At 47.8% G+C, this 14,230-nt stretch overlaps 1 protein-coding gene across 1 annotated transcript in view; it reads left to right on the forward strand.

Annotated features, from left to right (window-relative positions):
* jarid2b (jumonji and AT-rich interaction domain containing 2b) overlaps window positions 1-13,934 on the forward strand; it is an 87,678-nt gene extending 73,744 nt beyond the window's left edge. Inside the window, exons 7-18 of the mRNA XM_068333287.1 lie at window positions 3,094-4,564; window positions 6,096-6,646; window positions 8,565-8,657; window positions 8,772-8,890; window positions 8,985-9,055; window positions 9,158-9,272; window positions 9,352-9,457; window positions 9,553-9,735; window positions 10,415-10,545; window positions 10,632-10,818; window positions 11,241-11,348; window positions 11,566-13,934. Coding sequence (XP_068189388.1) covers window positions 3,094-4,564; window positions 6,096-6,646; window positions 8,565-8,657; window positions 8,772-8,890; window positions 8,985-9,055; window positions 9,158-9,272; window positions 9,352-9,457; window positions 9,553-9,735; window positions 10,415-10,545; window positions 10,632-10,818; window positions 11,241-11,348; window positions 11,566-11,796 — 3,366 coding nt within the window. The 3' untranslated portion in view covers window positions 11,797-13,934. The remainder of the gene's footprint in view (window positions 1-3,093; window positions 4,565-6,095; window positions 6,647-8,564; window positions 8,658-8,771; window positions 8,891-8,984; window positions 9,056-9,157; window positions 9,273-9,351; window positions 9,458-9,552; window positions 9,736-10,414; window positions 10,546-10,631; window positions 10,819-11,240; window positions 11,349-11,565) is intronic.
* Window positions 13,935-14,230: the final 296 nt, after the last annotated feature.

Genomic DNA, 14,230 nt, shown 5'->3' on the forward strand with positions numbered 1-14,230 from the left:
ACGCGAGAGGTTAAGTGATTATGTTGTCGTAAAAAAAAACAAAAAAAAACGGTATGTGTGTAAAACTGGAGGGTAAAGACATTATCATAATTCAATTCGCCGTGATTCAATTTCTCCCAAATTTATTAGCAAACTGCTATCAAGAGGAAGCGGCGGAGCTCTTCATACGACGGTGTTTTTCCGTCACTTTTAATTAAAACCGCCCAAGTGTGAGCGAATGAGGAGAGACTTCAGAAGCAGGGGGTTTGGCGTCCGGCGTGATTTTAGCGCTGGGCGCCACAGCGACTTTTCTCCAGAAGTCGACCTGCCCAGAGCGCCGCCGCGCCGCCCTCATCAGACAGCAGAGGGGAAAGGAGGCTTAAGCCAGATTTATGCCCCGCCGTCAAGGTGTTCCAGCCGTAAATTACCCAGACGGTTTGATTTATTATTCAGCACAGGATTTAACCCTTCCGTCGCCGTCCTGTCGCCACGTCACCTCTAACGGACGTGTGTCAGATTTACGTCGAGCGATGCTGATCATCTTTCTCATTCTTTCTTCAAGTTGTCTCGATTTCAAGTCTCCAGCGGAAACAGGTTGGCAAAATCCGACCAATCACAGCCCCCCCCCCCCGCACACGTGTCATCTAGTTAGATATTCCGAACGCATCTAAAGCTGCACGCGACCTCACCTCATCCACGTCTCCGTTCTTTTGTCAGGCGAGGACCGGCAAGGGTTAAACTTTCTCCTGTCGTTCTTTTTTTTTTATTTTTATTGTCTGTCTGCCCCCCCCCCCCATCTTTCTCTCTCCCTCCATCTCCCCCCTCCCTCGTCTCAAGACCCCCGGCTCCTGCAGATGTTGCCTGTTAAAAATCTTCCTGCCAGGCCTCAGCTGGGCTATAGCAACACATGATGTCATCTAGACCCACCTCCCTCTGCCTCCCCTCCCTTCCCCATGAACATGCAACTGAAATCCACTCCAGAACCACCCGCCTCCCCTCCGTGTGTGTGTGTGTGTGTGTGTGTGTGTGTGTCTCATCCTCGCCTCCCTCTGATTTCGCTCTAGCCGAGTCAGGATGAGGATATTTCCGTAGCCTTTCATGTGCTGCTTTCTTCTTCTCATTCTCCCTGAGAGAATCGTGGCTAGCGTGCCATGCCTGTCTAACCCCCCCCCCCCTTTTCTGGAGACTGTCGGACCACTGAGCCCCCCGGTGGCTGGAAGCAGTCACAACAGCACGGCTGCTTTGTCAGCAAACTGCGGCCCGACAAATTTAGCAGCTACACGAGCTAAGAGCTGCTTAGCCGCTATTTCTGATTTTAATTTTTTTTAGAATTTTAAAAATGTTCTGTCTTCCATCTCCTGTTTATCCATTGTGAAGGTGTGTGTGTGTGTGTGTGTGTGTGTGTGTGTGTGTGTGTGTGTGTGTGTGCATGTTGGAGGGCAATGATTGACGGAGGCAGGGTTAGGTTTCAGTCCCCCCCCCCCTTATCTTTTAATGGCCCGGTCTTTGTGTCGGCCCCGCCACCACCTGAGACAAACACAACACACACACACACACACACACACACTCTCTCTCAAATGTGACACAAGAGCCCTTCAAAGACAGACCTGTCAATGGGCCGGCTGTCACCTCCCCCCCTGTGGCGCCCCGACCGTGATTGATAACTCCATCGCTCCTCTTTCCTTTGCTCGGCAGCTCACTTCCAGCTGGTCTGGGCAGGAATACACACACACACACACACACACACACACACACACACACACAGATAAGTGGTAACAAATCATCATTACAGATGCAAATTTTGGTTTATCTTGACAACAGGGATCTGTTCTGGCGTGCGTATGAGAGTGTATCCCTACTTTGTATGCATTATTTAAATTTGAGTATAAAAGTGCTTAGAAAATATAAATTCATCTAAATCTGAAATGATGGTTTTGTGAGGCATCAGCCGACCAATCGGCATGAAGGAGAAGAATTAGGGAATGAGAAGCTTGTAAAGTGACAGGAAAGAAGACGAAGAGAAAAAGAGGATAATCTTAAAATGCAAACGGGAAATAAAAGTATAATGTGGGGGGGGTTGAGGCCATGGAGGGAGGGAAGGGCAGTGCAGGAACAGCCAGACGGAGTCCCAAACACGGTTCAGCTTCACACAATGGACTGTAACATGTTGTGACCCAACTGTGGAGCTCCTCTCAGTGAATGTTTCTCCCCACAGCTGTAGCCAGCGATCCAGCCGTGGAACCAGCCACCACTGTGCCAAACCTCTGATCTACAGCTGGAGGCCTCAAACACTTCACACACATTCATGCGCGCACACACACACATACACACACACACACACACACCCAGTTTCTGTCTGACAAACACACAACATAAACGGGACCTTTAATTCCTCGCACGAAAAGCCAAACAGCGGCATTTGAGCAAAGCCACGGCGAATAAAAGGCTGTTTAATCGTAGCCAGATTGAATTTAGGTTCATTCCAGTGACCTCCGACCTCTGACCACAGAGAAACGGAGCCACACCTTCTTTCCCATGGTTAGCTGTTGCTTCTTTCAGGGAGTTGTGGTTTTAGTTTGCGTATATCCTTTTTGTAAATGTCAGCTTTGTGAAGACAGCAGGCACAAAAGGGACCTGCGTTTGAAATAATAGTAATCTAGACAGAAGATTGGTTCTCTAATGAATAGCTTAGGTTTCTAAAGATAGTGTTGGTCTGACCGGTTGGGTTAGGGTTCAAAATCTGAGGTGGTAGCATCTCAGTGTCTCTTAAGACTTAATGGGATTCTTTTAGAGGTTTTCTAGAGGAACAGGATTCTTTTTAGAAGTTTGTTATCTGCATACCATCTTTATCCACAGCTTTAAAATAAGACTCATCGTGCCAATAATCACTAAAACAGTCAACTTTTGTCAAGCCGGATGACTGCCCGCCAGAGTCTAAGTCCTGGCCGGAGTTTCTTCCTCAATGAGGTCCTTTTTTCCCCCCCCGCCTCTGTCGCTTATGCTTCCTCTGGAGGGTCCTGTTGGGTTTCTATGCCTGCTAAAGCGCTTTGAAATTTCTGTTGATAATCTAATGCCTGTCATCTGTCATTTTTTTATCTTTGTTGTTGCTCTCAGGTCTCTAAAGTCAACGGGCTAACGCGGGCGGGCTCGGCACAAACTGTTGGCGGTGCCAAAAAGGGCCGCGACTTCCGACTGCCGTCCAAAACTGTGAAGAAGTACACAGCCACCGTGTCCAAGGGCCACGTCACCTACACCAAAGCCAAACAGAAAGAACTGGTCAAGAAAACCAAACTCAGCAGCAGCAGCAACAACAAACACAACAGCGCCGCCTCGGCAACATCGTCAGCGAACAATCACAATCAGCACAGCCAGCCAGCAGCCAGCAACGGGCTGGCCAACTCAGGAAAAGCAGTGGCACCAGCCCACCACAGCAATGCAAAAACCCGCAAACAGGTGCTACTATCCAACGGGCTGCACAGCGTGGCTGCCGGCGTTCGGATCAACGGCAGGCTCAACGGGCAGCGGCACAACGCCCCGCTCAAGGAGGACGGACAGAAGCAGTGTCAGCGCCAACAGGGCACCGGAGATTGCCCGGGTCGGGAAGGACTGCGAAACTCCAAACGGCGTCTGGAGGTGGTGCTCAACTCGGTGGGGGCGGGGGTCGTTGAACAGAAAGCCAAAACCACTGACAATAAGGCCAAGAAGGCCAAAGTTCAACCGACGCCTCTGGAGACGCGCAGCAGCAGCAAGAAGGTGGCCAATCAAGACAAAGCTGCCGCGCAAACCTCCGCCCCGACCACGCCTATTTCTAACGGACACGAATCAGAAGCTCCTCCCTCCCCTAAGCAGACTCCGCCTGCCACCCCTCTTCCACCTCCCACCCAACCCCCGCCCCAACAAAACCCTTCGACACCAGCAGCCAACGCGGAGCCGGTGAACCAGCGGCCCAAACGGGCGTCGGCTGGCAAGCTGATGTTGATTAGACAAGCACAACAACAGCAAAGTAGGTCCCACAGCCGGAGCTCCTCCTCTTCCTCCCCCTCTTCAGGCCAGACTCACCCACAGAACCCCAGCCGTGCCAGCACTACCTCAGACCCCCAACAAACCTCCATGTCCTCCTCCAACACCTCCTCTCTGCTTACTTCCACCAACAGCCCCGGGCAGCTCAAACCGGCAACTTTGCGGACCGCTGACCGGGACAAGGAGTGGGAGCGTGAGAAAGAGATGACTCGGCAGAAGGAACGCGAGCAGGAGAAGGAGTGGGAGCGCCATCGGAGCCGGCCAGAGGGCTGGGCGGGGTTAGGCGACGCCCCCGTCTTCCGGCCAGCTCCGCGAGAGTACCTGGACCCTCTGGTGTACTTGGACGCGGTGAGGGAGCAAGCGGAAGCGGCCGGGATGTGCCGCGTGGTGCCCCCGCCCGACTGGCGACCGGAGTGCAAGCTGAGCGAGGAGATGCGTTTCGTTACACAGGTGCAGAGGGTCCACATGCTGGGCCGGCGCTGGGGGCCCAACGTCCAGCGGCTGGCCTGCATCCGCAAGCACCTCAAATCTCAGGGCATTACCATGGAGGAGCCACCCGTCATTGGTAAGAGAGACACACTCACACAAACACACACACACTCACACACACACACACACACACACACACACACACACACACACACACACACACACACACACACACACACACACACACACACACACACACACACATATATGAACAGAAGCAATTTACTAATCAATGAGGCACAGGTTCCTGCATTAGGAGCAGGGCCATCCGTTTTAATAAAATCCAGATGCCCAGCTCCAACCTGAGACCACGTCTCCAAACTGTCTTCATCTGATGTTGTTTCTTTATCAAACATTAAAAAAAAAATTATTGTATATTTTTTAAATAAAATTATCATCATCCCCTCCAGATCGATCTAGTTTTCATGTCAGCGCCATAAATTAACGACAAAAGTATCTGGTAAAAATACCAAAAAAAATTATTATTTATTCGTGCTTCAAGATGCACGGCTTCACTATATCGTGGATTTTTAGTGGGTAGTCATGTGATACCGTACTCGCATTCTATTGGCTGACAGTATCCGTGTGTGCGCTGCGTGAAACACAAATGTGCTTTAAACAGTCTATAAGAGTGTGGGAAAAGTTAATAAAGATATAAGGTGGTTTAATATCAGTATGGGGAGGGTTCATAAACATTTAAATTACAGTAAATAATAAAAAGTTTGTCGCTATATGGTGGAATTTCGTTTTTCGTGGATGGTCCTGGGAAGAATTAACCGCGTGGGATTACTGTATGTAATATGAACACAACTACTTCCTGGGGTCATTGATGTCTGTTGCCATGATTAAGCGCTATATAAATAAATCTTGATTGATTGATTGAGTTAACTAAGCGGTGAGGCACAGGTGCCTCCCTGCAGTCCGCCACAGAGGAGCAGGGCTAATCTGAAACCAGAAAAGCATCTGGTAAAAAAAAAAAGACAAATCCTGCTTCCACCGGTATCAGGGGCGCCCTATACGAGTTATTTCCACATAATAACGACGTGGAACAACTCGGCAAAGGGCCAGATGGGCCACGAAAACAATATTTCCCCCAAAATTACCCTGTCGCCTTCCGTTCCTCTCTAAATTACGAGCTTTTCAGAGGTCCCACTTCAAACAGGAAGTGTACTGGCGAGCTGACCGTTGGTGTTGGTTTCTGTTATTTACAGCTCTATTCAGATTAGCCCAGCGAGTGCAGTTGGGGGGTGCAGACTGTTAGCCAGAGCGATCTGGCAGCCGGCTATCTGGCCCCCGCCAGCCAGAAACACTCCGCTTCCAAATGACATCCTTGACTGTGCCCGGCGGATCAGTTTGACATCATCAAACTGTGTTAGTCTGGCACACGGAGAGGCGTTTCAGATCAGTTTGATAGGTGACGACTCAATTGGGCTGTTTAAAATAAAATTAACCCCCCCCCCCGGAAAACAATCTCCTTCAATTGTGATAAGAAACGCTCAATTCTGTTGGAGCGATGGTGATGTTTGGATCGAGCCCCACTGGGTTGGCTTCTCCTCCTCCTCCTCCTGGGGTTAACCTTCCTCCTTCTGCTCCCCCCCCCCCCTCAGGTGGCTGTGAAGTGGACCTGTCACGTTTTTTCCAGCTCATCAACGACATGGGGGGGATGCAGCAGGTGATGGACCTGAAGAAGTGGACCAAGCTGGCCGATCTCCTGCGCATCCCCAAGTCGGCCCAGGACCGGCTGGCCAAGCTCCAGGAGGCCTACCTCCAGTACATCCTGTCGTACGACTCGCTCGGCGCCGAGGAGCGCCTCCGGCTGCAGGCCGAGGTACTGCAGGAGAAGAAGAACCTGGAGCTGCGCCGCGGCCCCCTGGAGGGCCTCTCGGACTCCTCGGCGCCGAGCGCATTGGTGCTGCCGCGCTACGAGCCCAAGAACGGGCTGGCGGGCGGGGTGGTGGGCGGGACGGCGGGGCACCACCACCGCACCAACGGGGTTTATCACCGACTGAAGGAGCTGGAGGCTCAGGTCAAAGCGGGCCGTCGCCGGCTCTTCGCTCAGGAAAAACAAGGCAAAGAGGAGCGGCATCACGGGGAGGAGGAGCAGCACCAGCAGGAGGACGGAGGCGTTCTGGGCGACCAGCACAAATGTATTAACAAGGTGAGGATCGGTTCCACTGAGGGTCCGGTCGTGTCGGGGTCAGGAGTTCATGACGTCGAAGCGATCTTTGCATCGACTGAGACACGAATTTTTGGACAGTAATTAAACTGAGAGTCGTTTAATTTTAAACATAACACAACAATTTAAAGACAGTTTAGTGTGCATGTGTCAAACTCATGGCCCGCGGGCCAAATGTGGCCCACCACATCATTTTATGTGGCCCGCCAGAGCATCGAAGGTAAGAGTGTCTAAAAATAAGTCAAAAGTGTGACCAAAAACTACATTTCCCACAATGCAGTCATTAAGCCCATTTAACTTTGACAAAAAATGTTTTGAACAAAGTTAATGTCTTAACTCATATTTGATGTTATTTTTCTTTATTCATTGGATAGTTTGATCCTTGATTGATGGAGTTCTGTGTGACAAAATAAAAGGATTTATGTTAGAACAGAGAAACATATTTTTATAAATAAGTAATTAATTCATAGTTATTTAACAGTAAGTAGATATTTATTTTGCATTTATTATTTGACATTACATTGAGTTACATTTATTAGTTGCATCTGGCCCTTTGGGGACAGACGTTATGCTGATGTGGACACCCCTGTGGACACCCCTGCCTTAATGTGACGTCATCCGTGTTCAGGTCTGGAATCCCTCTGACTCACACGAGGTGTGAGACGCCCATAACCTTTATTCCACCATTAAATTTTGAGTGTCTTTATACCACTGTGCCAATTTTTAAGTCACAAAATACCCCCCCCCCCTCTTCAGAGGAACTAAGCTCTGCTATAAATCGGTGCTACGGCTCTCTGTGGAAGAACGTTATTGCAAAAGATGTTAATTCTTAATCGGGGAGCTTTTTATTGAACTTTATTACTGTTTCTTTGGTAGTCGTTGGTTTTTGCAGACGGATTGTGGGGCGTGAGAGCGAACAGCAGCAGCGTTGGTTCTGGTGCTTTTGGTTGTGTTCAGTCTTTCCATGCGGCTCCGTGTGCAGCGAGGTGGTCAGTAATCCTCCTGTGTGCATGCGCTCACCTCCCTGCCTGCTGGCAGCTGTGTTGATTCTGGCTGGATGAAATGTAGGTCAGAGAGAGAGAGAGGAGGTAGCCCCCCCCCCCATCCACATCCACATCCAAACCCCTCTTTCTCCATCTCTCAGCAGCCTTTGCAGCTCTTACTCTTTGGTGTGCCCCCTCCTGCAGGTTCCTCTTGCATCCGGATGCATCAGCTCTTCCTTAAAATCCGAGCCGTTCCAAAAACGTTGTTTTTTTGCATCCTGATGGGATGAAGCAGAAATCTGTAATTAATATACGTTGGTTCTGTTAGTTCTGAACAATGTAGGAATGTCCCACCAGCTTCCCCTCTGGTAACCCAACCCCCCCCCCCCCCCGGATTGAACTGAGATATTGTCCCCTTACAGTCAGTCAGCCGCTGACTTACAGGAGCTCCATTCACCCCCCCGGTGACATGTGAACGGGATCGCCGTCCTGACAGGACGGGCTTGTCTAAATACGACCCGTCGCTTGTCTCCACGGCTCAGACCTGAAGGCGGTTTTCATCGCCAGTGGCCCCCGTGGAGGGGGTTATATTTCTGTCCTCTATCAGGAGAACAAAGTCCACGTCAAGGGTATAATTAACTCTAATTACCCCAGGAGAGGCCTGGACACCGAGTCAGCGCCGCCACTGACTCGCTTAGAAAATATCCTACAGTGCGTTCTGCAGTCAGATATTCCTGAACTACTTTGCAGCCGTAGCTTTTAGTATAAAAGATACTTTAATGAGGTCAACTCTCACTAACAAAGAGGGTGAGGGTTTGTTTTTTCTCTGCTCTGTGAGGTTTTCTATAAATCAGATTTGTTTATTGCTCCTTTAGTCGTATTTGACTCCTAACGTTTGATTCCTTCTTGTTTTGCAGGGGAAATCGGTGTCTTTGACTAACTTCTTTAGGATAGCCCGGAACACCATGACCATGTGCTTTAACAAGGAGCCCGGCGCCGCCGAGGTCGAGGTTAGCGTGCTAACGTGCTAGCGTGCAACTCCTAGCTGTTCACTGACACATTGGACACACCTGAGACTCGAGTCCTTTCTTCAAACGTTCCTTCTCTTTTTTTGTCCTTTGCAGCAAGAGTACTGGAGGCTGGTGGAGCAGAGAGACTGCCACGTGGCAGTGCATTGTGGGAAGGTGGACACCAGTACACACGGCAGCGGTTTTCCCACCGGAAAGTCGGAACCGTTTTCGAAGTAAGTAATTGGTAAACATCACAACACGCTCGCTGGACGTTGTCATGCTGCACCCTTCAGCAGCTAAAAAAACCTCTTCTCCTCTTCACCTCAGACATGGATGGAACCTCACCGTCCTCCCCAACAACGCTGGATCCATTCTGAGGCATCTTGGTGCTGTGCCTGGTGAGGAAACCCCCACATGCATCATCATCATCATCATCATCGGTTTAGCGTTCACACGCTAGGAGCTAACCTGATCTCTCTCTCTGTCCCTCGACTCCCCAGGGGTGACCATTCCCTGGCTCAACATTGGCATGGTCTTTTCTACCTCATGCTGGTCTCGAGACCAAAATCGCCTTCCATATATTGATTACTTACACACTGGTGCTGATTGCATTTGGTGAGTTTGTCTTTTCCTCATGTGTGCACGTTTCCTCTGGGTGGACAGACTCCTGGTAATGTCCTGCTGTGATCCACAGGTATTCTGTCCCTGCTGAGGAGAAGGCGAAGCTGGACAAGGTGGTCCACACACTGCTTCAGGCCAATGGCACCCCAGGACTAGAAATGTTGGAGAAGAACATCATGGTCGGTGTTTTCTGTATCTGCAAATGTGTTGTATCTTGCATGTGTTTTTGTTGCTGGATTTGTAACGTTTATTCGCTTCCTCTCCCGTCTTCCAGATCTCTCCGGAGGTGCTGTGCCGTGAAGGCATCAAGGTTTACCGTACGGTCCAGCGGAGCGGCCAGTTCGTGGTCTGCTACCCCGGTGCCTTTGTCTCTAAAGTGTGCTGTGGCTACAGCGTGTCGGAGACGGTGCACTTCGCCACGCCACACTGGATGAACCTGGGCTACCAGGCGGCAAAGGTCAGCGTAGGAACCTCTGGATGAGTAACGACACACGTTCAGACGCGGGAAAGAAAAAAAAAAAAAAAAGGAATCAGAATATTTTCTGTTAATGCGGAATATAAATCAGACTTTTCGTCGTGGCTGCTTTGCGAGGCGACGCTTTAAAAGCCGTCCTTCTGTGTTCAGCAGCATTTAAAGTGCTGATTTATGTCTAGATGATTGAAACTGAAACAGATAAATGAACTTGGATCCTAGAGTTTAATTCTCGAGCTGAACTTTAAGGTGTAATTCCATCTGTAAGTCTCTCCCGGGAGCGCATTCAGATTTTTTTCTGAGTGATCATGAGCGAGCCTCTGGACCGTTGGACCTCATTACAGAGGTAATTGGAGAGAAGGAAATGTTTCTTACTGTTATTATGGGGATTATGTTGAAGTACGTGTACCTTCAGCAACGCCGTCTTATTTATAGCCGAGGCAACGACTTCCCTCAAGGGTGTTATGACATTCATACAAGGCGGTGTACCTGAAATATATTCTCTTGGACATTTTATTTTAGTATTAAAAAAAGGATTCTGGTCTGATTCTGGTTGCACTTCATCATATTTACTTCACCTACTTAAACTACCTCTTTAATTTTTAAGGCGAAAGCAAGAAAACTAATGGCAGCTGAACAATAACTTGTTTTTTCTTCCTCACAGGACCTGAAGTGTCGTCATATAGCCAAACCTTTCTCCATGGAGAAGCTACTGTACCAGATCGCCACTGCCGAATCCAAGAGGGACAACGGCCTCCTCCTCACCACCATCTCTGCCCTACTCAAAGACCTCAGGTGGGAAGCACTTGGATTAATTAGAGGTCAATAAGAGGATGTTCCTCTGTTGAATTAAAAGTCTGACCGTCTTTCTATTCCAACAGGAACATAGAGATGCACCAACGGCAGGAACTTTATAACGCAGGCTTGCTCTCCTCCGCCCGTTACGGCACCCACGACGGCAGCCTGGGACCCGGCGAGGGACGCAAGAAGCCCCGTGGGAAGTGGCTGGCGCTGGAATCCTCCGAGAGACGCTGCCAGATCTGTCAGCATCTCTGCTACCTGTCCATGGTGAGGGAGCGGTTAGCGACGGGGTGGTTTATTTTTGAAAATGTCGCACATGCGTGAAACACAATCTTTAGATTTGTCATCTAAGGACTTCCTTGAATCAAGTCGTGTGTTTGTATTCATGCCCAGGAATATTTCTAGCTGGTTATTTCAGATTTTACATCTTCTGTGTTGTAATTAAAAGCATGTTGTACATTTATTTTTACGCATTGTTTTATGGCTTGCTTTTCAAAGTCTCTAAATCAAGATGATGCAATTAAATGATGACTCAAATGCAATTATATTATACATGCAAAGTTATTACCTTGCCAACGGCATCATGCAGTCGTTATGCAGATCTGTGCATGAATAATCAGGCTTCTCTCAGCGAGGGGAAGAAATCCGGAGTCTGTTTCTACGGTAACGTCCCTGTTTTTGTATTGCAGGTGGTTCAGGAGACTGAAAACGTGGTGTTCTGTCTGGAGTGTGCCCTGCGCTACGTGGAGAAGCACAAGTCTTGCAGAGGCCTTAAGATGATGTACCGATACGATGAGGTTAGCTCAGCTGTTTCTGCTGTGGGTGCAGTTCTGTGTCTGTCCAGAAGGGGGCGACATCACCTCGGTGGTCTAGAATAGCTGTTCCAACATGAGCTGTGTTTATGTTCTGGTATTTACTGTTTCAGAGGTGGAATTTGAGTTGAAGAACAAAATAACATCAGATAAGTTGGAAAAAGTCCATTTTAATTTTCATCTTTCTCTGCCGTCCAATCAGGAGCAAATCAACAGTCTGGTGAACCAGGTGTGCGGCCGGGCCTTGTTAAAGAGCGCCACTGGTGGAGGGGGGGGAGTCGTCGTCAGTCGAGGCGTCGGGGACCCCTGCCACGGCTTGACCCCCAACAAAGCATCTCCAGCTAAGAGAGGCCCCCGAAAGCGCGCCACTGTGGAGGTGTCCCTGGCGCGCCTGTCCTCCAGCCACATACCCAAGGCCGCTGCTGTGTCCTGAGGGGGGAGGAGGGGGGGGACGACTCAACTGTGCCCAAACCCTGCCCCGACCCTCGCTGAGCCCTCCCTAACACCCCCCCCCACCATTTCACCTTTCACATCAAGCAGGGTCACCATCAATCCCTCCTTCACAATCCAATATTTAAGATTGTCTGACCTTTGAAAGTCCCTCCCCAAGCTGACCTCAGTCCCCCTCCCAAAAAAAAAATTACTCAACTCCCCCTTAGTACGACAGGCTCGTTTATAAAAAAAGGAACTGAAAAAAGAAACGAAAGATGTCTTTTTTGCACTAGTGTGAAAGAATTTGTTTTTATTCTGGATGATTTTAGAACCCCCCCCTCCCTCCCTTGTCGAGTCGTCCTTCACCACATGAAAAGCATTAATCCTAGCAAGAGGATCGCACCCTTTACCTCCAACCCCACCCCCCCCTCCTAAGTGAAATGGGTTGCATTTGTTACCATCGTCTTGTATCACTTTTTTTCCTGCCCTCCTGGGAGTGAACCTACTCCCCCCCCCCAATCAGGCGTCACTCAGATGTGAACGTGGGACAAAATAAAAAGGCGGCTTTTTTTGTTTTTTCCTTCCCAGTTTTTTGAAAATGGAATCGAGTCGTGACCCAAAGTTTCTCTCTGTCCTCAATCTGAGGAAGACGAGTCCTTTTGTATTGATTTTTTTTCTAAATGCAGCTCCTGCATTGTTTTATTATTTTTTTAAATATTTTGAAGGGGGGGTGGCGGCGACGCGAGGTAAAAACTTGAAAGAGACGATGTTGAGTTATTGTTTTAGTTTTGTTTTGTTTTTTTCCTCTCAAGTTCTATTTTGATTTTTAGCTTTTTTTTTTTTTCTAGTTCTTTTTTGCAGGAAGTCTTCTGTATGTTCAATTTTTTTTCGTCACTGTGGATGTTTTTCTGTTTGTCGGTGAATGTGAGAAGGGGCGGAGCTGCAGCTGCTTGACGTGTGAAAGGTCATCGCTCACCTCACTTCCTGGTCGTATGGAGGGATCACTCCTTCGCTAGCAAGTGAAAACCGTGCCTGAAACTCAGCGAGGAGATCCATTTTATTGGTGCTGTTGGTTATAATTACTGTATAACAACACAAAAATTTAAAATCCGGGGGTTAGCGCCTGCTATCGGTTAATGGCTAGCTCACGCTCCCCCATCCCCACAGGGCAGAAAGGCTTTTAGGCTTTTCTGGTTCTAGATGTGCAATCGTGTTAACATTCCATTCTTCCAGTCCTCTTGTTTCATCTGTACCAGTAAACATTAATATTATATTATTATTTGTGGGTTGTTGTTTTTTTTACTTTTGTTGCTGATGTGTTATTTTAAAGTTAGAGCCACTAGTCAAAGAGTGTAAAATGTGAAATATCAAATCCAAGTTGTTTTTTCATATTTTTTTTTTCTGGCTTTTGCATTTTTTGTTTTGTACTTTTTCCAGATATATTATGAGTGATTCTAGAGAGGAAAAAGTCCAACAAAAACAAAAAACATCACTTTTTTTTGTACATAATCCTGTAAATTTCTTTAAATACTTGAGCCTTTTTCTGGGGATGAGGACGAGAGAAAGGAACGAAGGAATAGAGAAGAGAGAAGCGTTCCAGAGAAGAGTGCTCGATGAAGAAAAAGCCTTACATTTCCCTTTCTTCATCCATGTGAGTTTGACGCTTACAGGGTTGCTCTGGTACACGTGTATAAAACTTTTAAGTGCTGCTTATATCACCAAGAAAGAAGATATTGAGTAGCCAATGACTGCCCCCCCCCAACCTAGTTTTGTTTGTTTAGCTTTACTTTTTTAAAGAAAAGGGAAAAAAAGATATGTTGACAAAAAAAAATGGGTTTTTACATTTTCATTACTGAAAATTCAACAAAAATGTAGTAGCTACTCATGTTGCACTGAGCTTGCCAGTGGTGACTGTCAAGGAAAAATCCTATAATCCAGTTTGTTGGTTGTTGTCCCTGCAGAAGACTGAACTGTTTTAGGACTATTTAATAAAATACCGAGTCGGGTGTTTTCAACATAATGAAAAGTGGTTGTCAAGTTTTTATGGCCTTACAATATATTTTATTCTGATGGGATTTTTTGATTTCAGTTCTGTTTTTGTTCCTTCTGTTTTCTACAGTATAAACTACTTGCTCACGGTGGGGTCTCTGGTGACTTAATTTATTAGTGCCGCATCTCGGCCTTTCCCTCCACTCGGAAAGAGAGTCCCATGTTGGTTATATTGACAGTTTTTTACTTTTGCAGTTTGTACTTAAGGTTTAATAAAAACTTACCGACAATTCACTGTCATTTTTTTCCAATTTGCTTGTGCCTCTTTTTGTTTGATAAAAAAAAAAAAAGTTTCATCTCTCTTGGTGAATGTCGCCCAGAACTAAAAAGACAAGAAAAAGTCTGAAAAATGAATCGTTGTCGACTAACTTATTTGTCTTATTTGA

Source organism: Antennarius striatus, chromosome 14, assembly GCF_040054535.1.
Source record: "Antennarius striatus isolate MH-2024 chromosome 14, ASM4005453v1, whole genome shotgun sequence".
Lineage (NCBI taxonomy): Eukaryota > Metazoa > Chordata > Actinopteri > Lophiiformes > Antennariidae > Antennarius > Antennarius striatus.